At 44.7% G+C, this 21,009-nt stretch overlaps 1 protein-coding gene across 1 annotated transcript in view; it reads right to left on the bottom strand.

Moving 5' to 3' along the window:
* cadps2 (Ca++-dependent secretion activator 2) overlaps positions 1 to 21,009 on the bottom strand; it is an 86,663-nt gene that overhangs the window by 16,198 nt on the left and 49,456 nt on the right. The window contains exons 13-22 of the mRNA XM_068739659.1: positions 16,716 to 16,903; positions 9,966 to 10,067; positions 8,643 to 8,706; positions 7,978 to 8,101; positions 7,303 to 7,403; positions 5,486 to 5,642; positions 3,143 to 3,284; positions 3,035 to 3,036; positions 2,394 to 2,472; positions 1,589 to 1,618 (exon numbers count right to left, since the gene is read on the bottom strand). Coding sequence (XP_068595760.1) covers positions 1,589 to 1,618; positions 2,394 to 2,472; positions 3,035 to 3,036; positions 3,143 to 3,284; positions 5,486 to 5,642; positions 7,303 to 7,403; positions 7,978 to 8,101; positions 8,643 to 8,706; positions 9,966 to 10,067; positions 16,716 to 16,903 — 989 coding nt within the window. The remainder of the gene's footprint in view (positions 1 to 1,588; positions 1,619 to 2,393; positions 2,473 to 3,034; positions 3,037 to 3,142; positions 3,285 to 5,485; positions 5,643 to 7,302; positions 7,404 to 7,977; positions 8,102 to 8,642; positions 8,707 to 9,965; positions 10,068 to 16,715; positions 16,904 to 21,009) is intronic.

Raw genomic sequence — 21,009 nt, forward strand, 5'->3', positions numbered from 1 at the left:
TTCTCACTTCGACTTTAAAAGACTGTTACCTTAACAAGTGTTGCGCAGGAATAAATGCTTTGGGCCGAGTCTGTGGTGCAATTAAACGCTCGGTGGCTGTCCCCCTCATGTCTAATTAACAGTGCTCTTCTCTCGGCGCATTCCGCCTCCCCTCCCCGGGGAATGGGACGATCCCACTCGCCCGTCTGTGCTGTCTAATGAATGCCAGCTTTCTCTTCCCTCTTTTCGCATTTAATCGAAGAGGGCCAAGTGAAGTGAGGCAGAGGAAAAAACTGCGGTCTGGGTTGTGGGAAAGGCTGGGTGGGAGTCAGTGGGAGCCGTTTTGAGAACGTGTAGTCTTGCCGGTTAGGCGTTGGTGCCCCTGGCACGGCCTGAAGTGGGCTAAGAAGGTGAAATCAGATTTTCTTTCTGAAGTGCGTTTGGCCCTTGTCGGCCACCGTATAAAACGCCTGTAAAATGTAGATTGAGCTTTTTAAACCATGTCGATTTTAAATAAGGAGTTGGTGACAATACAAACAGAAAAATCCATCCAGGAGAAGACGCAACAGCGAGCTAACATCAAAATTTCTTTCTCTTCCCCGTGTGTGGAAATGCCACCATCGAGGCATCAAACATGATCCTAACGTTACGCACATTGATGTCTACACAGCATTCTCTAATTAACACATAATCCAAATTCCAAAAAGAGGATGGGGAGTAAAAGCAGAATGCAACTATTCAGGCTGCTGCATTTTACATCAATTAAAGCTAAAAGATTTCTCAGCACGGCTTTTGTCCTCTCGCTTTGCTCTTAGTTCCCTCCAACCCTGTTTAGAATATGATCTCATAGCAAATGTTCCTATGAACCCTATTCTCAAATTCATATAAAGTACTTTTTTTTTCTCAGTGAGCCTCTTATGAGCAATTTCCTCATAAGATGCATCCGACCAATCCTGTTCTAATTGCATCCAATAAGACAGACAAATTCATTGCCTGCAAACGATGCAAGGAGAGCAACCAGAACGGCTGCTCGCCAATAAGGCTAATACGTCTAATTATGATATAGCCGGCATTTGTTATGCGTCTCATTCTCTCCCACGTCGTTTTCAGAAACTCACAGGATTTGTCTCAAGAGTATGTTTAAGGAATGAAGTCGCTACGTGAGCCTGAAAAGTGTCTAAGAATGTGGAGCGTCCATGTGTGAGCGAGGAGGCGGGGATGGCGACGCCTCCCACGGAAGATTTCAGCGAATGATTGTGTGAGCTCATAATTCTCTCTCTTCTTTTTGGGAGCTATTTATAACAACTACTGGCGTCTCCAGAACGGCCTCCTGCGATAGGCAATTTAGCACGCATCTCACATGTTGATCTTCAGTTTTAAAACGTCTTTCTACACTCGTGTGTACGTTGCTGCAAAGTTTCATGTATTTGTTCAATTCAGGATTCAGGATATCTTTCCCTTTTCGTTTTATTTTGCATGTTATTTTGCCGTGAAAAATGAGACGCACTAAAAATTTTGACTTGAGATGGGGATGGGGGGGGGGTAAATGAAGTGCTTGTGATGGAGGAACATTTTCACACGTGTGAAAGCAGAACTTCGCTGGACTCACAAGATGTCGGGTAGATTTATTCCTTGCAAGCTGCAGTAGAAAACGAAGGTTATTATTATACAAATATGTTGCGCATTGTGAAAAGCACACTGCACATCCAAACACTTAGGACACGTCACAAAAAACGAGTCTCTGAGGATCGATGGCATGCAGGTGGCGCTACAGCGTCAGCACCGATTTGAAACCACGAAGCCGCCTGTCGGGCCGAGCCTCACGTTGAGACGCCGCTCACGATTCTGTTAAAACTCAGAATGAATGGCAGGAACAATTTTCAGTTGGATTTCTATATATTTGATAATATATGCATAATATTTACTGTAATATTTGTACAGCCGGGTGTTGAAAACGGAGCAGGAATTCATGCAGGGTGGAACAAAGGGGAGAGAACCAGGGGAGTTCTAGCTTGAGGAGTTTTCACACAGAGGCAGATGGACAGAATCAGAGGTTCCATATCCGACCCATAAAACCTCAAAGACCTGAAATGATGCAAGTCTCCCGTCCACTGTTTTGTGTACTTTAATTCTGGTTCGGGTGAAACTCCAGATCTTTTTTTATTATTTATCTTGGCTGGAATAAATCCTCATTTTTAATCCATTTTGATCTGTTTGACTGATTTCAGGAAACTCATCGTAACATTTGAATTTGGACGGTCCCTTGAGTTTTCCTCCAGTACCGAAAGTTTTAGCGGCCGGGCATGGCATGACAAACACCATGTGGGCTGACGTGGGATGGCTCTGGCTACTCATTGTCAGAACTCTAGGGGAGGCCAGAGCGGACTCTTGGTCTCGTCCCTTGTTGTACATACGTGTTCTCACACAGCGGTCCCATCCAAGCCGGTGCTGAGAAGCTGGGCATCTGCGGCAGTGTGAGAGGAAGGTTGGGGACTTTGGGAAGAGGAACGCTGGCTAGATTGTTAGTTAATGACCTGCTGAGTCCGTGTAGCGGCGAGGTCGATCGATGGCAGAACCGGAAAACGTTAAAAGAATAACAGGGAGAGAAGAAATAGTGACAGTAACAACAGGCATTCTTCACAGAAGCACACAAACAGAATAGAAAGATGCAGAACTACAGAAGAGTTTCCCGCTCTGCTCCACAGCAAATACAGGAACGTCTCTATTTACAGCTATTCTTTCTATTTCCTTTAAGGTTACGAGCGTTTTGCTACAGAATGCCATCCTAAGTACTTCATTCTTGACTGCAGTGTGTCCTTGCTGCGTGTTTTCTGCATCCCGCTCTGCCTCCTTTTGTTCCTCTGCTGTCCTACGCAGCGTTTCATTCCTTCTTTTGTCGTTTATTCACTCCGCAAACAAACGGAAGGTACAAACAACCAAACCAAGTTCACACACGCAATAAGAGAAGTGCTGAATTGATCAATAACGCTGATAACGTTATGGAACTGGCATTCATGTGGCGACTCCCTGAAGCGCGTCCTGCAACCAAAAAGACTCCTGCAGAACAAGTACAGCCCTCCCCCCAGTTCAATATAATAAATAAACCTCTTAGAGCATCAATGACTTCATGTCTTCTGAATGGAAGGCGTGGGATAAGTCTTACTTGATGGACTGCCAGGTCTCCTGCTCGAAGCCACGGTGGATGGACTGGGCAATGGACGACTCCATCAGGTCGATGTAGCGGATCACCAAAGGGACAAACAAGTCTTGCAGGTGTTTGTGGAACGTCCCATTGCACAGGCGAGCTGCAGGGGGTGAGGGCAAATTTAATACCTATAATTATTATTAGAATGATACTTATTATTATGTGAACAAAAATTCCACATATACTGATCGGCGATTTGGTGTACTATTGATCAAGTCCACAACGTTTGGTTTGGTTCACGACATTCAATGTATAAATAATTAAGCTTGAGGATTTTAGGCAAATTTTGCAAGAAAATGAATGAATGAATTTCTAAAAAAAATTAAAAAAAAGGTTATTGTCTCAACACGACATCCCCTGCACAAAGAAAGCTCCATGAAGAACTGCTGTTCCAGTTTGGAGTGAAAACACCTGACCCCATCCAACAGGAAGGGATGAAACTGGAACGCTGACATTGCGTTTCTGGCATACAGGTCCTCTATTCAGATTACGTTCTTCGTCTCAACCGAGCTTGAACATGAGACGTTTTACAATTGATCTGGTCGTGAGCACTAGTTTCCCAGCCTGACTACTCCATGTAGGTTCCAGAGAGACTTCTTAACAAACAGGCGAGCCTTCAGGGGATGCTAACAGGAGGACAGACAAAGATAGAGCGCTGGGCGAGAGGCGAGCAGGCGGGTCTCCTCGGACTTCATTAGTTTTAATTCCTCTCACTCTCCTCAGTCATGATTAACACTAGCCTTTTTGGCCTCCAGAGAGTCAACCCGGCTTCCCTCGCAACAGCTCGTTTTCCCAGGCTGACAATCAAGTGAGCATTTAAAAATTCTGCAGAACAAGAGAGAGAGATAATCCTCAAACAGTCGGTCAGACGTCGAGTAATATCACCGAAGATCAGACAACCTACAGTTGTAAATGTTTTCTCAAAAAACAAACAAACAGAAAAAAACAAAAAGTGCCGTGAGAAATAAAAAAGTCAAGGATTGCTCATATATTATTATTGTGAGGATCAGAGACGGCAATGTGCAAATTAACTTAATGAACCTTTTTCATTTCACCCCGTCCCTCTAGAATATGATTGGGATTCAGTTCAAAAGAATTCTTCTCACTTTAGACATAATTATCAAAGAGGGAAGCCTCATTTGTGCAAACAGTCAAAACGATGATTTCACTCGTTTTGTGTTTAGACTGTCTATTTCCTCATTATGCTGAAATTTGAGTTCACTCATGTTGTGACACTTAGAACAATTATTGTATTAACAGAGGATAGTAATTAGAAAAAATATAAAAGATATGAGCCACAAACAGGAGATTTGTGGGTTCTTCACATAACGAAGCACCGAGTTTTTTCTTCCCGACAGTGCCCTTGGGCTGTATGTCTGCCTGCCCGCCTGCCTGTTACTGTATTGGAGGTACTTTGGCATCGGCCATGTTAAATAACGCCTCGCGTTGCCAAATCTCTTCTGGCTCAAAGACAAAGCTGAAGGAGGGCCGGGATACAGGAAACAATGAGCCAAGATCTTCCTCCAGCAGTAGAACGAAATCTCAACTGTGAGGTGCAGTTTATCAGGGAAGAATATACGGACAGCAACTGGAAATATAGCAAATGTTGATGTTTGCTTTAAGTAAAAAAATAAAATAAAATACGTGAGTGGACACAAAAGGCTTCTTGTCACGCTGCTTGTGGCTGCAGGCCGGCTTTCCAGAGAATAGTTCATTGAGAATGATTGTGAAGGATCACGAGTGGAGTGAAAACACAGACGTGGGTCAGTCGAGTCGACCATCAACCAGCTGATCGCGTCTCTCGTCCCGCATCGACTGGTTGCTCCTCGGCTTGTGGTAATGAACTCGTCACCTGAGCACGGGAGCGCAGGAAACCCGGTCTCCCAGCAAGGCTGGTTTTCTCTAGTGGCATTGGTGTTAATTAGCGCTGTTCGTGATTTGATCGTGTCTTCTATGGGGCATTTCCTCCTAAAAAAAAAGCTGCAGTTTTAGAGGCATGAAAATGAAAATCAGGATTCTGGGGGAGACTTTAAAATGTAAAGCGAAGAGTCTAGTAAATATTTATTCCTGTCCAGGTTCGGACTTGTTTTTAGAGCAACCCTGTCTCTTCGTTCTATTTCATTGCAATTTATGCAAGATTAAATAAGAAAGGCGGTAAGAGCGTGATTACATCCGGGCAGATGTTAAACACAGCATTGTGTTCGGCCCTGGCTCGCATCAGTGAAACAAGCGAGACGTAACTCTGAGAATTTTGTGTGGACGGGAACGACTGTTCATGAGGAAAGCCAAAGTGGGACTCACGATCGTTTCGCAGGAAGTTGTTGTGGAGCTGGAAGAGCGGGAAGCTGTCCCAGGAGTCGACAGGCTGGACCTGCAGAGCGCCGTCCATCTCGGCCTGATACAGAGACAGAAACGTTTCGGCGTGTTCCGCCATCAGCTCCGGCCACCAGGAAAACGCCTGGAAAAAGCGAGACCAGATACAAAGCTCAGAGAAGCGAGCAGTGGGGCGAACGGAACTCGCTGTCTACATGGAAACATGACTGGATTTCTTTCCTGATTATTCTAGACAGGTCTTAGGAAAACAACAAAATAAAAATCAACATAAGAGAAACATGAAATTAAAAGAGCACTAAATAAACAGAGGCAGAGGTGAGCCACCTTTATTTGATGTTTATGTTTATTTAATGAGAAAGACGTGTTGCTGCTGTTTGGCTCCAAGCACAGATATAATGATTTGACCTCTTAAAGAAGATTGCTGCCTTGTGATTGGTGATTTGTATATTGCTCAACACTGCAGCGGAGCAAGAATCCACTTTCGGGAATACGAAATAACTTAAAATAAACTTCTGCTTGTAGGATTCGCGAAAAAAAAAGGGAGACGAGCTGTACCGATGGAACACAGACAACAACGGGACAATCAGCAGCAACGCATGGATGACCAAGCTCTGATGAATCCAAAAACAGAAACACAAGCACGAGCAAAACATCCAACTTACCTCTCGTCCCTTCCAATAGGAGAACACAGAGAGAGAAGCAGAAAGCAGTCAGGTAAACGAAAGGCCTCTGTTCATTTTGTACATAATGGATGATAAATCGGTGCAAGGTTTAGGGTGGGGCCACACAATCTGAACCAATCAAGGCAGACTACCAGCAATGAGTATCGTCCCACTAAAGGGGGTGTGAAAACGCGTAGCAAGTATGATTATGATTTTCAACTGTCAGTCTCACCATTCAGGAAAAACTTCAGTGCATTCATTCTTGATTAGTAAGGCAGACAGATAAAAGTCAGATTTTAAAAGAAGGTAATTCTGCAAATTATTACCGCAGACTGTTGGAAATGTGTCTAAGAGACAACAGAGTTTCTGTTCTTTCACGGTAAAAGAAAACCTGACAGACAAAAAAGAAAACTACAACAAAAACAAAGACGGCGAGAATGTTGTTGACGCTGACAGAATCTGAGTAAACAATTATAATCCGCCGCTAAATTTAAATCGTGACAGCTTGTAGCGCTGCACCGGCAAAAAAAAGCTTCTAATTTGTAATTAACGTGGAGTTTCACCGGTCGTCATGGCAGCAGAGAGCGGCCCTGTTATTAATAGTTCAGAAACAGATGCCTGAGTGCCACGCCGCCACGCAGGGCCAATCAAACTGCCACGTCTCAACACCTATGATTGATCAGTTTAACACCGTGGCATTCAAACGCAGCGCCCATATGGACCGTGGGTGTTGTTTTCATCGTGACGCCATCGCAGATGTTAATGCAGCGCCGCGTGATCCCCACTAAAGCACAGAAGCTGCCAATGAAAGCAAAAGGAGGAAATGGACAGTGTTGGGAAAGTGATCCAAAATGTTGGTGAAATGATCAAGTGACTCGCGGGGGCTTCATCAAAGTGTGTAGGATGCAAATTTAGAAGGCGAAGACTTTAGTCACAAGAACACGAAGGTTCGTGAGTGTGCGGCTCTCACACACACGCGCACACACACGTTCTATTAGAGATAACGCCAGACAAAAATACAGTAGAATAAAACAAATCACATCACGGAATGGTCGATCTGTGTCTGGTCAGAAATAATCAGATCAACGTGCAGGTGAGTGTAGAAATGAACGAGGCGCGTACCTCCGAGTGATGCTCGTCGTTCTGCTGCAGGACTTCGATGCAGAGTTCTCCCAGTCGCATCACGTCCTCCAGCCGCTTCTCTGGAGCAGTCTGAGCGTCCACTGAGGGGTCAGGGAACAGCAGCAAGTACTGGATTAGAGAACAGGAACGCTAACATGCAGGGTTTCCACCGAAATGTCCTCCTCAGAGGATGAACCTTTTAGAGTTCAGTGACTTTACACATTTATTCAACTTCTCTTAATGAGCTTTTCTTTTCTTTTTCATAAATGCCACATCCAACCTCTCATCTTAATCAGTCAAACTAAAAGGAAGCGATTGCATGTTTGATTTGAAAAATATTTCTGGCAAGACTTAATAGTTCCAACAAAATGAAATATACTTAAAGATGAGTGAGGGTTGAGACAATAAAAGCTGCAGCTAGAGTTTTGTGTAGAATATCCGACCTTGCAGATGTGGATGGAGAGTCCAGCTGCAGGTCGCGAACCAAACGGCAGCATTTAAGAAACGAGACTGAGACAGACAGCGCAGCCGCTGAAAGCTGCTCCATCCCATTTACAGCTCAAACGCTCTTTCTGTCATTTTCTTAAAATGGTTGGCAGTTTGTTTCAAGTGAAGAGAACTGAGTGTTTTTATTTCCAGATGGCTGGAAATAAAAACACCATCGCCCACCCCCACCTTTGATCTGAGCGTATTCAATCAACTGACTGAAGTTGATTTGAGCGGCTTTTTCCAGACTCTTCTGCACCAATTTCTTTATCTCCTCTGGGGGAACAGGAGTGATGATGTCCTTCATCAAAACCTGAAAGCAAGCAAGCATCGATGCAAGTAAAAGGAAAGCAGTGCCTCTGATTTGGCTGCAGAAATCTGAGCCCAAAACATTGACAGACAGGGGGGGGCTTGGATGGTTTCAACGTCGCTCATCTGAAACACATGGATTTGTTTATTACACAAGCATAACAATGACAAATCCATCTAAACGTTGATGAACATGACAGGAAATGTCATACAGGATAATTAAAAAGCCTAATATGGAGCTATATTTTCACCAAATTGCATTATTTAACCAATGTGAGTCCCAGCGGCTGGAGCAAATGAACTGTTGGTAAATGTGTGATTCCCCATCATTTCTATTATAGAATTGTGTACGTACGTTCCTTATTATTAACAAACAGGAAGATGGTGTCACACTGTCTCATAGGAGTCATCCTTCCTCTTCCTCTCAGTAAATCAATTACAATAAATCATTCTCACATTTTAAAGTTTCTACTGCCAAAGACTTTATCGACAAGTTCAAACTATCCCCAAACGAAACAAAGACTCATCTAATTATGTTCCTGTACCCGTTCTTGCAGGGAGAGTGTTGCCTTCAGGGCCCCATCTGGTCGTCCAAAAGGAAAGCAGTACCTGCACATTCGAAAAGTGGGCGGTTATCACATCACACAAACAATCTGAAGGACGATAAGATGAAAAGATTAAGAGTCGGGAGATACAATGTCAGTCATCATCAATTGACGGCTTCGGCTTTTCATCTGATTAAGGACACAAGCTTTTCACACCTCCGAGCGCAGATGAGGCAGTTCAGGGAGGTTTCACGCCGCTTATTCACAAGTGAAAAGTGCTAAATCAGCAAAGGTGCACAGGTGAACCATTTACAAGACAAAACCAAAATGTATTTGAGAAGGGAAAAAAAAACCCGTAATGACCTGAGATGTGAAATTCAAAGAAAGATTCTCTAAGAAGATTTAGTTCATACCTTAAGTTCATGAACTAAAAAGCAAAATATGTTTCAACGGCCTGACAGATGTTTCTGTCATATTTCTGAGAACGCTTCACAAGGGAATAAATTAATCAGACTAAACTGAACTCGGCTTACGACCCCGAGCTGTGGAGACGCTCAACCGCGAGCAGCTAAACCCAAAGACCACTATTTCGGAGTACCAGTAAATTCAAATCAAAGCGAATCTTTAGCAACTGATCTCAGCTTTAATCTAAACTGTGAAATCCTGCCGTTTTCCGGGGGGGGGGCCCTCATCACAGCATCGCTCTGGCCATTGTTCGCCAGCATTTGCCCCTCGTGTCGAGGGGAGTCAGCGACGACTCTCGCCGATCGCCCAAGCCAGCCCCTCCTCCTCTCCTCTCCTCTCCTCTCCTCTCCTCTCAGCGGCCAGATGGAGGACCCTTCTCAGACATGAAGGGTTTTAAGACCTGGGGCCTCAGGACAGTTAATGGCACAGGTCCATTCAGACGAGCGTTGCTCAAGGTCTGGGGGCCGTCGCTTTCACACTGCGCTCACAAAGAGTTCACAGGGCAGCGGCGGCGCTGAATGGCAGCACGCAGACACAAGGAGGACTCATCAGCTGATGCATGTCCTGCACCTGTTGTGTGCTGCTGATGGGACCGCAAATACCCAGAGGACTGCTTTCTATGACGGACAATAGATGGGGTGGGGATGGGGGGGGTTCTTTACGTTATTTCACATTTAGCAAAACATGTTGATGGGTTTCAAAGGTTAAGATGCATTTTTCATATTCATCCATTAACTCATTCTAAATATGAAAACACACAGCTTCACTGATGTGACAGAAGAACATACCCGTCCGTCCAGCAGCTGAACTTCCACAGGTCAAAATCAACAATATCTGCGTCGTTTTGTGATGCGATACCTAAAATGTGTGATGTGGTTGTCCAGCAGAGCGATGAGGCGACTCCTGACGGCCTCGAAGTGCTCCTTCTCCTCTACGGTCACCGTCCCCATCCCATCAGGCCTGACAAAGACAAGAAGCACAGAGTACAGAGTGTCAGATAACTTTTGTTTTACCAACCCAAAGCTCTGATCAGATCAGGTCATCCGGGAAGGTTCTTCCAATTCTCAACTGAAAAGGAAATACCCTTCACCATAATGGGCCATGCCGTAAATTCTAATGCTTGTTTGCACATTGCTAATTCATTAGCACGCCATCAGTGACCCCCCCCCCCTGTGTCTAAGTGCCGGGTCTCTTTGTGTTGGCGCGAGGAGAATGTTTCCCTCCACTTATAATCCTCCACCATGAAATACAGACACAAAACAAAGACGGAGACAATCTTTATTTCTTCTTTCAATATACTGTAACACACAGTGATGTATGAATTGATATTGATATTGGTGTTATCAATGGAGGTGGAATATACATGGAGAAGATGGAAAAGATGAAGGAACATCTGTTACAAAGTTTCTACCCTCAGAAACCGTTCTGCAATGATGCGAACAAGGACTTGTAGCAAGTGATGGGGAAGCTGATTGCCTTGTTGACTCTTCTGTTGCACCTTCTTCCAGTTTGCAGATCTGCTATCCAACAGGATTCCATCGGTCAGGCCGTCCTTGGGAAGCTGCTTTTGTGCCTTCTTAACCCTTCGTATTGAATTAAAAAATTGATTTTTATTTATTTATTTCTGTTGTAACATTTTTTTTCTTCTTTTCAATGTCATGTGGAAAATCAAAAAGTAGTCACTTGGGTTAAAGGGGATGACGAGCTCCTCAGTATTTCTGTGTCCCCCTCTGTAGGTGGACTCATCGCCTGTAGGGTTCAGCTGCTGGACGTTCTTGGTCCACTTTGTCCAACAGAAGACCATCCAGAATGATCTTTTCAGTATCATTCATTGCATCAAATCACCTCCAGGACTTACATTACTTGCCTCCTCTATTGTACAGGTATGTGCTCTCTCTATCTTCATGTGAATGACCCCGCTGAAGTGTTTCCTGACTTCCAGCTCTGACTCCACCTGCAGGAGAAAGAGGTGACCCGGGCTCTAAAGCCGCCTCCCACCCTCCTGGGTCTTACTAACGGACGTCCACCGTTCTCGAATGGGATCAAAATCACTGGAACACTGGAAGGACACAGTGATCTAATGTTTGGTCATGCCTCAAAACGCCATCGTAAAAACATGTAATAAATATCACCTGATGATGATAACCAAGATCAAGCAGTCTTACACAGTTCAATTCAACACGTTTGATTTTTCGGTGCAAAATTCCTTTAGTGCAAAACCTTAGACAGTGGCTTAATTTTGACCTAAAACAGCTGGCAAAGGAAATACCTGAGACTATCTATGCAGAATTATATCAAACATATTCTTTGCAGCATTTTGCACTCGGAAACTTTCTGTTATTCTCAGAGTCACACTTACCAAAGAGCAGATCTGAAGCAACTCAGTCATTTATTCTTTAGTTGAAAGCCAACAGAAATGGAGCCGGGCTGAAGTAAGTGGTGAAAGGCAGGTTTGTTCGGATGGTAATCAATATTAAAATTCTTTATGATGCATTGTAGAAGCCTCTCCTTTCGCACATCCCTCTTAATTTAACAGCTTGTTGTCTTTTTGGGTGCATAAATGACATTTTCACTATTTGACCCCCTCGCTGCTAAACGTCCGAGAAATCCAGCACACGAGCAGGAATGTTGTTTTTCATTTGAAAGCCTCAAAGACAAAAGGAAAGCAAATGTTTGTTTGTTTGTTTGTTTTTTTGAAAAACGAAGCCTCACAAAATAACTCAGTCTGCCTTTCCATTTCTAAATTTCTATCTGACAAGTCTGGCTTGTTTTCACCAAACTACCTGATAACTCTCAACGCTGACCTCAAAGTCAACCAATCAAACAGACAGACGTTCGGGCTCATCTTCCTCCTCCACCACTCACACGGGCAGCAGGAGGAGAGTCGACAAAGAAAACGTTGTTAGTCGAACGCTTCATTAATGTTTGCTTTCATTCCCTCCTTGCCTTTGTCTGAATAGGCACTCTAGAAAAAAAGGGGAAAAATGCAATCAGAACCCAGAGCGGCCAGCCTTGACTTTCTGGGCTCTCTCTGTGTGCAGCTGAAAGAGATTTTTTTTTTTCTATTCCTCTCCAAACGGCACTTGCGGTCGCCGGAGGGAAGAAGCGAGGAGGTTGTCTGTTAATGAGTTGTTCTTGTAAAAGCCTTCGCTGGTTCAGCCCCTGACCGCCGTGCATCAAGTACCGAGAACTCTGCAGATCTCCAGTGGCGGGTTCCCGACTTTCCAAAATCAGAAATGAAAGGAGCACGAGAGAAGAGGAGCAGACGCCGATGCTCTGCACGCTCCGAATTAAGAAACACAACAAAATAAAGAGCAAATAAAACATCATCTGTTTATGCCCAGCTAAAACGGGTCGGCTCACACCAGGCAGGACCAAAGCAATATCATAAAATAACTCGTTTTGTAATGGAAGTAGAGGAAATAATGGCATACAAAAAGGCTTTAAACCACATTTAACATGGGTAGAGATACAAAGGGAAAACATCAAAAGGTCAAATTCAATAGCATTTTTCATCAATTAAAGTAAATTAAAAGGAACTTTGACATATCTAAAACAAGATGTATGGAAGTGCAATAAAATAAATAAATTACATAAATATAACAGAAACAAAAAAGCGACTCGCAAACCACGGAAATAAAATACAAAATAAACAAACAAAAAAAGTATATTCAAGGACACTGATGGATAGACCATAACCTCCATCATAGCGTGCTAATAATAAAAAAATACTAAATGTGTCTGAATATGTAAAAAATACAGCTAAATAATGAAACAATTATGAAACACAATTATGAAATGTCCTTAAATTGATGTCTGTTTTTTTTTTTTGCTGCCTCTTCCGGAGGTTAAGTGTTTATTTGTCAGCCTGTCAGCAGAATTACAGAAAACCCAACTGAAGGATTTTTGGTGAAACGCGGTGGCGAGCGTTGGGCACCTGGATAAAGAAAAAAGGATAACAGGATTTCTTCTTGAATATTTATAGCTGAGGTGCATATTGTGTTTCTGTAGAAAACGGTGTGAAGCGCAGCTTTCAGGGCAGGTTGCTGCTTGAGCGGATGTAGAAGCTGTGGAGGAGGTTAAACGAGAGCGAGGTCGTGGATCGGGGGGGAGAACTTCAGCGCTTCTCTTCAGCCCCACTCTACTCAATTTGTTCTGCAAAGAGAGGCAGCTTTCTCTGTACTACAGCACTTGTTAACACAACTTCTAAACCCTGTTGTTCCCCAAATCTGTTAATTCATTACCCCCCCCCCGCCCCGCCCTTCCCCATCCCCCTGAGCTCACCCCTTGCAGTCCACAACCCCGATTTAAACGGTACCAGTTAATCCTGAAAGAAGCCGAAGCTGCTGGGAGGAGCGGGTGCTCACTTCTGAAAAGGCAGTGAAAGCTTGCTTTACAGTGGACACATGACCATGGACGGACGGACGGACGAATGGCCCGAGGCTCGAAGCCGTCGCTGTTAAGGCCAGCTGTCCTGCAATCACAAATCATCTTTCTTCAACAAAGAGTTTTTGTTTCCATGTACAGCGAGGTGGCAGAAAACGAAGCTCCCGTTTCGCCGAACTTTTACGAGCTTTTCTACATCAAATAAAAAAACTTTGAAAGCATCTTTTAAAATTCACATCGGTGGGCAATGATTCTGCACGCCTTCAACAATGGCGGTTGATTTATGACGCTCTCAGTGCAACACACCCAGACGTTTCATCAGCGGCTGTTTCATGCATGCTGTTGGATGAAGATTTAAAGATCTAATACAATGACTAATACAAAATCCTCTTCCTGTGGCGATTGCTGCATTTAAATCAATTGATTGGTCTATAAAATGGCAGAAAATCAAAGAGCCAAGCTTTGAAACATGAAGTGAAACACAAACCCAACGCCGCTTTGGGAGCCTCCCTTCAGTGCGCCATGAAGCCCAGTCAGTTGCGTGTTCATGCTCGGCCACACACACAACGGAGTGGCGAGCGATGCGACAGCTTGTCAGGGTTCAGACACATTGTTGCTGCTAAATGAAGCAAGCACGTCGGAGGCGAGGATGCTGTCAGCGGCGCCGTGGGGCCGGCGGTGGGGGGGGGGGGGGGGCTGGACTCAGGTTGGTGTGTTTACACTCGATGTGGCTCAAGTGTAAACGATAAGTACCATCGCTTGGTTCTAATATCAGCTGACAAGAGTCGCCATGAGTCGCCAGGCGAGCTCCGTGGCGAGGTACCGGGGGTGAACCCCCACTTCACCTTAAGAGATGTGGAGGAGAAATTAAGTTGAGTGGCAGGTGGTCCTGTGTGTCACCTATCTCCTCCCACTTTGGGGCGGGGGGGGGGGGGGGGGTTAAGGCTCCTGTCGCATCCCATGTCGCTGTGGTGTCGGTGGCCCGGAGAGAGGATTGGACATGACAGGTGAGAAGAAGCCCCCCCCCCCAGCTCTAGTAATGCTCGTTTAACCCACCCAACCCCCGACAGGCCAGTACAAGACCAGTACAAAAGTCAGAGTGCTTTCACCTTCGGGCTTAGTAATTCAAATCCTGAGACAAAATAATCAGGGCTCATTAGCATAATTCAAGGTGAGCGTGGCTCAAATCTTAAAGTACATCGACCAGCTGATGGAGTTTAATAAACTAAGATAGCTCCTCACGACACACACACACACACACACACACACACACCTTCGCACCTGGTCCAATATATGGTCCAGGTGGCGACCGCCCTGCGTTATTTTTATATTAATATATAGATATATAAAGCCTGGAGCTGCTACAAGAGATGCTGCCAAGCAAAATGTCATTGTAGCAAGTTGTACAATGACAATAACGCTTCTTCTTCTTCTTCTTCTAATGTGTTCCTGTCCGCTTCACCGGACGAATGCTGTTGCCTGTTAGCATAGCGGTCATCCACCCATCGATCCCAAACTTCTTCCAGCGGCTGTTAAGTCGGCGTGCGGCTCAATGGTCACATCTCCCGTGGTGTGAATGCACCAATGTGTGACCGGTCGTGTGAATGAAGTGAATGCTGGCTGGTTGTTGTAACGCTTTGAGTGGTCAGTCAAACAACGAAGGCGCCATTTACCATTCACCGTGACCTTCTCCACACACTGGAAGAGTATGATGTAATCAGGAAGAGAAGCGGCGCCTCCAAATCCAAGGTCACGATTCTCAGACGGAAATCGACATACCGCCCCCGTCAGCTGCTCAAACTGAAGACGCTCGAGTGTCTCGGGCTCTTATTGACGAGTCGTAGCAGAAAGGAGCGATGCATTGATAGATGAACGGCGGAACATCAGCAATAATATTGGATTACGGCTCCGTGGTCGACAGAGCTGAGCCAGAGGGCGCAGCTTCTCGATGGCCTGCAGTACAATCACGAGCTCTGCGCAGCGACCACAAGAGCAATATAGGAAACACAAGCCGCCCTGTTACGTTTCCTCCAAGTGGTAGCTTTGTTTTTAAATAATAAATTTAAATAATTTCTACTATTTGTTTCTTTGAATAAATGTGTATGCAACGCTCGACAATGATTAATTGTGTAAAATAATCTTCAAACTTTTGAAAATCTGACATTATCCATGTAGGAACTTCACACATGGGAGAAATATTTACAACTTCCTTCCCGACCCGACGTGGCCCTCAGTCAGAACAGAGAGTTCTGGTAAAGAAAAGCACAGTCTGACACACTGAATATATCGCCTTGAGGATTCCTCAAGTACTCTTCTGTTGATCGCTCTGTAGCATCGTTTTTTTGTCCTCTCTGTCTCCTGACGTACTTTCACTTTGAGGAGCACTCCATGGAAAACTTGAGTTCCGTAATTAACTTTCTTTGGTTTGTCGCCCCCCCACCTCTGAGCCACAGAATCCAAATCTTCTTTTTCCCACCCACACCCACTCAGGCAGCTCCAGAAGCCCTGAATGGGCAGCAATTATCCAAATTAGAGCTGCAACTGACAAAAAGCCAATTCCAGTCACCCCCCTCCACCGCACATCAATTTATATCTGGTGATTTGCTGCAGAAGCTTATCCCTGCATGTTCTCATTGACTAAATGAGTAGACAAACAGAGAAAGCACAGATGTCTGTAATTACCATCTAGGGAGTCAGGCGGCGAGAACCGAACTGCTGGAGTACCGCCGCTGCCAACAAGAAGCTAAAAGACACTGCTGCTGCTCATATCTGGGCGGCTCACTGGCAGCCAGTGGAATCTCAGACAAGAAAAGGACTGCAGTACCACCAAACAGAAACAGTCACTTCAGCAAATGCCAAAAAACAACAACAACAACAACAACAACTGCCGGGGTTAAGTCTGACTCTTTGCCAACAGGGTCGATGCTTGAAAACGAAACGGATCATTGGTTCAACGAAACATCAGTTTTGAACAAAGGAACGTATTGGTCTCCATGACGATGCAAAATGATCGTTGATGACATCCCGTTACCCTGACAACGTGGAAACGTTTTCGTCTCCGTCACTCATTTCCAGAAAGTCTGATCAATTATGATCGTGACGAAAGTTCAGCTGTGAGAAGAGAGAGCGTTGAGGTGGACGGCCGCTCTGCATCGGCATCGCCCCCCCCCCCCCCCCCCCCCCCCAAGACTGTTGCTAACGAGTCAGCGTCGGCTGGCTTACCTGTTCCCGTGCACGTGGGAGGCACAGAAGGCGTAGCTGTAGTGCAGCAGCGTGGGGTCGACCAGCGCGTTGCTTTCAGAATACTCCATCAGGTCCTTCAGGTAGCTCAGGTGACGGTGGCAGCCTCGGACGCCGTACCGGGCGCAGTACTCGTCCAGGACAAACACCTGACCAGGACTGAACCAACCCTGAGAACGAAACACACACACACCTGTCACCTTGACTTTAATGTCCACAGTCGTGTTCGTGACCCTCACAGAAGTTAATTATATTGTATATGCATCAAACTGCTGCAAGATCACGTGGCAAAAAGCCCGACTGTGTTTGCCTGTGTAAATTCTCATTGATCCGGGTCGAGGTAAATGACCGACGACCACTCATTTAGAAGTGAAGAAGCCTCTTGGGTTAGAGGTGAAACATCTTCAAACAAACTTAAACAAGTCCAGTTCATTCTTCGTGTTTGCTCTTCATGATTTTTGTAAATGGCATTATTATAATCATCATCATCATCATCATCATCGGCTTCTTCATATCATCCCTTTTCTTCCTCTTCGTCCGGGAGCTGTTGCTTCTGACTACAGAAACTCGATAAACCCACCCTCAACACAGGAAAGTGTAAGAGGTTAACACTTCAACTCCTTATTCTCTGGTAGAATAAAAAAAGAAAGAAAGAAAGCAAACAAAACACACACCTACACACACACACACACACACACACACATAGAAGGTAAGGATGGGGTGGAACATTGTGAGACATCCATGAGGTCATTCAGCCGTCATGTGATCGTTAAATCAGGCATGATAGTTGGAACACTAATTAAGATCCCTCACAGAAAGAAAAATTAAGAAAAAATTAGCACCTCCCCAGAGCTGATGTGCCACACACACACACACACACACACACACACACACACACACACAGGAAAGAAACTCTCTTTCTACCGTTTCAAAACTTTCCATGCTAAATGGAGTATGAGGTAGCGTCACTGCGTTTCCATAGAATGCAACAAGTAAACACCGGAATCTTTGGTAACATTAAAGGTAACAAAGTTTCTGTGTTACTGACAGGACATCAGATGTATTCTACATCAGTGGCCCCCAACATGCTGCTTCTTACAGGGGTCAGCTGGACCTGGCAGAAGCCTCCTCTGCAGGCCTTTTAATGCCCCCCCCCCCCCCCCCCCCCCCCATCCTCACCCATCCAGCCTTCAGTTTATTTTTCATGTTCTCCGGTTCCGTTCTTCATTTTTCTGTCCATCTGTGAGATGAAGCTATTAATATCACACCACAGGGAGAGGGAGGCCTGTCGTCGGGCGTGACGTGACAAGATGCTCCTCTGTGACAAACAGATGGCGAACTCCAGTCTTGGCGCTGACCGCTCAATTAGCAGCTAACGAGCCGACTGCCTCGTTAGCTCCGTCAGCCATGGCTGCACGCCGCCGTGTCACGGCGCCAACATCCACCGCCTCCCTCCGCAGAATGCCGTGACCCAACAAAAAAAGTGAAAGCAGCATGTGGCTCTGACGCAAAAAAAAAAAGAAAAACACCTCGTCTGTTTCTTGTCACTCGACTACGGACACCTGATGGGAAGCTGCAGATTTGTCCCGTTTCACCTATGGTCCAAAAAAAAAAAAAAATGTTTGTGACCTCAACAATCAGAGCTGTCCCTTTTTGAAGCAGAATTTGTGATTCGTCGTTTTGTCTAAGCACAAGAATCCAACATTTATAAAAATGCTGCTCATCTGTCTTCTAGCTGGTTAATACAAAAAAACGATCTTCGAATGGACGTCGATGAACTGTCATGCAGGTAGGCCCTTATTAACCCTACTATGTGAAGGACTTGACGTGATGATGTAATAGTTCCTACAGTGAGCGACTGCATGAGAAACGCCATTGTCATTAAAAGTCATTCAGAGGCAGAGTACGGCATCACCATAGTAGGTATGCACTCAGTTACCTCTAGGAGGGAACTGGGTTTACTGTTTTGTTTTTGTTTGTGAATCTTATCAATGAAAATGTAACGTTCCCTAGTGCTTTGTCCTACTGCAACCGAAGACTTACCGTCTCCTGTGTTAAACTGGACTTTGGCTTCACAGAATATCGATTCCTGATTTGCAGCAACTGATCAACAACTATTCAACGGCGTCAATTTCAGACACAATGCTAACGACAGCGCGTCCCATTAATCAAAGCTAAAGCAAACCCCGTTAACTCTTAAGCTGTTCTCGAAAATACAATAGAAAAAAAAAAAGACAACAACATCCACCCAGTCGTCTGAAACTGGAACCAATGACACTAAAATGAAGCCCAGTGATGGAAGAGAACGGCAAAGCTTCCAAATGTCAGGCGACTTGATTTACAACCACGTTTCCGTGGTGTCAACACATCCTCATACAGCGAGTGGTTAAAACATCAGGAGGGAACTGGGTTATTGCAATGGAAAATTATGTCTCCTAGAATTAAACAACATTTTGTTGTTTATTTGTCCATAAAAATTGTATAAAGTGGAGCCTCTTCTTCTTCTTCTTCATCTTCTCTTATAATCAACAAATGTCAGCAAATGATTTCAAGACTCCGGTTTAAAGGAGGGGGAGGCTGAACCGTGCCAGAGCAAAAGCATACGTGATTATATTAGAGTCTATAATGGTATAGCTCAAGAGCGTGTTAATTTGACAACAGAATGCTGAGGCAGGACCGATGGGAGAGACGCAATGTGTGCCCCTCGTCCTTCAAATGTTACTGTCGAGACAGGACGTCTCAAAAGGAGGTTTCTTTTTTTTTTTTTTGGGCAGAAAGGAAACTGAAGAGAGTCAGAGTTGCACCACGGCCCTGTTAATGAAAGGGGTTTAGACATTTACTCCAGAGACAACGTCTTTCAGGGACGATCTCTCCAGGGTGCAGAAAAAGAAATGCTTCAAATAGCTGAAAATCTGGCCCTAAGGCATCAGTGATGTGTTTATATTTGGAATATATTCCAGTTCTTTTTAAACCAGTCTTTTTTTTTTTTTTACCTTTAGCGGACATTTAATATTCTACCACCTGAACGTAAAACGAGCAATCATTTTTAATTTAAACAGTGTCATTAAAAAGTATCTATTGAGTCGGAATGAAAGAAAATGCGCGGTTGTAAAATGATGCCTCCTATAATTAATTCTATAATTATTGTGAATCTCAAACTGCACTTCCTGAATCAGGAATGATCATTTCTCTACTTGGAACACAATCCCGACGCTAACTCAGCTCCTCACACTCTTGTGTTTACCGGTAGTTAATCTAAATCCTGGATTACGTGGAATGTGTTCAATTCAAAGTAATTGCAACGGAATTTCCGAGGAATACTGGATGATGGTTCTTGATTGAGGCTGTTGTGTGTTGCCGTGTCAGGAAACCATTTGAGCTGCAGCTCAAGCATCTTCAGCAGCAGCTTTAACCCTTCGATTATCAGCGGGGACAACACCGACTCCGCTCGCAGGACTCTGGGCCCCCAGCGCCACACCAAATTTCTGCCTAATTACTGTTGTTGTTGTTGGGTTCAAGTCTTTGTGAATAAAATATGACCCCCCATCTATGTCATGAATCCAAACCACTTCTGAACAGATGTCCCCCCACGTCAAGGCACTGGCCTTTTCTCAGAGCGTTTCGTGAAAAGGGGCTCAGGCTGGAACACAAAGCCCTCGAGCTTTCACAAAAGGCTTAGGAGAGGGAGCTGAAGGGGCGGCGTGAATGGATCGCTCTAATTGTAGAGCTGGAAGGTGTCCTGGTGAGGCAGGTAGAGAAATGAAAGAGGCACAGATGTCGTACTTGCAGGACATCCCCTCGTTCGACTGTTCTTAAAAAGACCAGAGTGCAACCCAACACATGGCGAGATGAGCTGCCGCGTCAGCATATGTGGCTTAACTCGTCTTCTCGTACTACCGTATTGTTTTACGCCACGAACTATGAAGCCATGTTTGACACAAAAGCTTCTGTGAGATGTTCCTGGAATAACAACTGTGAACTCAGTTAGATGCAAACGAGTAGATCCAGAGGTGTGTGTCTTCTTCTAAATAAAACACAACAATAAAGACAGAAGACTTGGTTGAATCGGTTCTCTTTTTGAGGGTTCTGGTATTCTTGCTCGTCGCTGCTGAGCTCATAGATCTGATAGTAACTTGGAGGAAAGATGACAATATGATTTGATGTGATTTTTATTTTCACATCTACCCTAGTTCTATTCAAAGTGGAATGAAAGAGCTTGCAGCGAAAGATCAACACAAACGTTCACCGTTGATCAAAAGCGGAGGATTTTGAATTT

The sequence above is a fragment of the Brachionichthys hirsutus genome, chromosome 5 (genome assembly GCF_040956055.1).
Source record: "Brachionichthys hirsutus isolate HB-005 chromosome 5, CSIRO-AGI_Bhir_v1, whole genome shotgun sequence".
Taxonomy (NCBI): domain Eukaryota; kingdom Metazoa; phylum Chordata; class Actinopteri; order Lophiiformes; family Brachionichthyidae; genus Brachionichthys; species Brachionichthys hirsutus.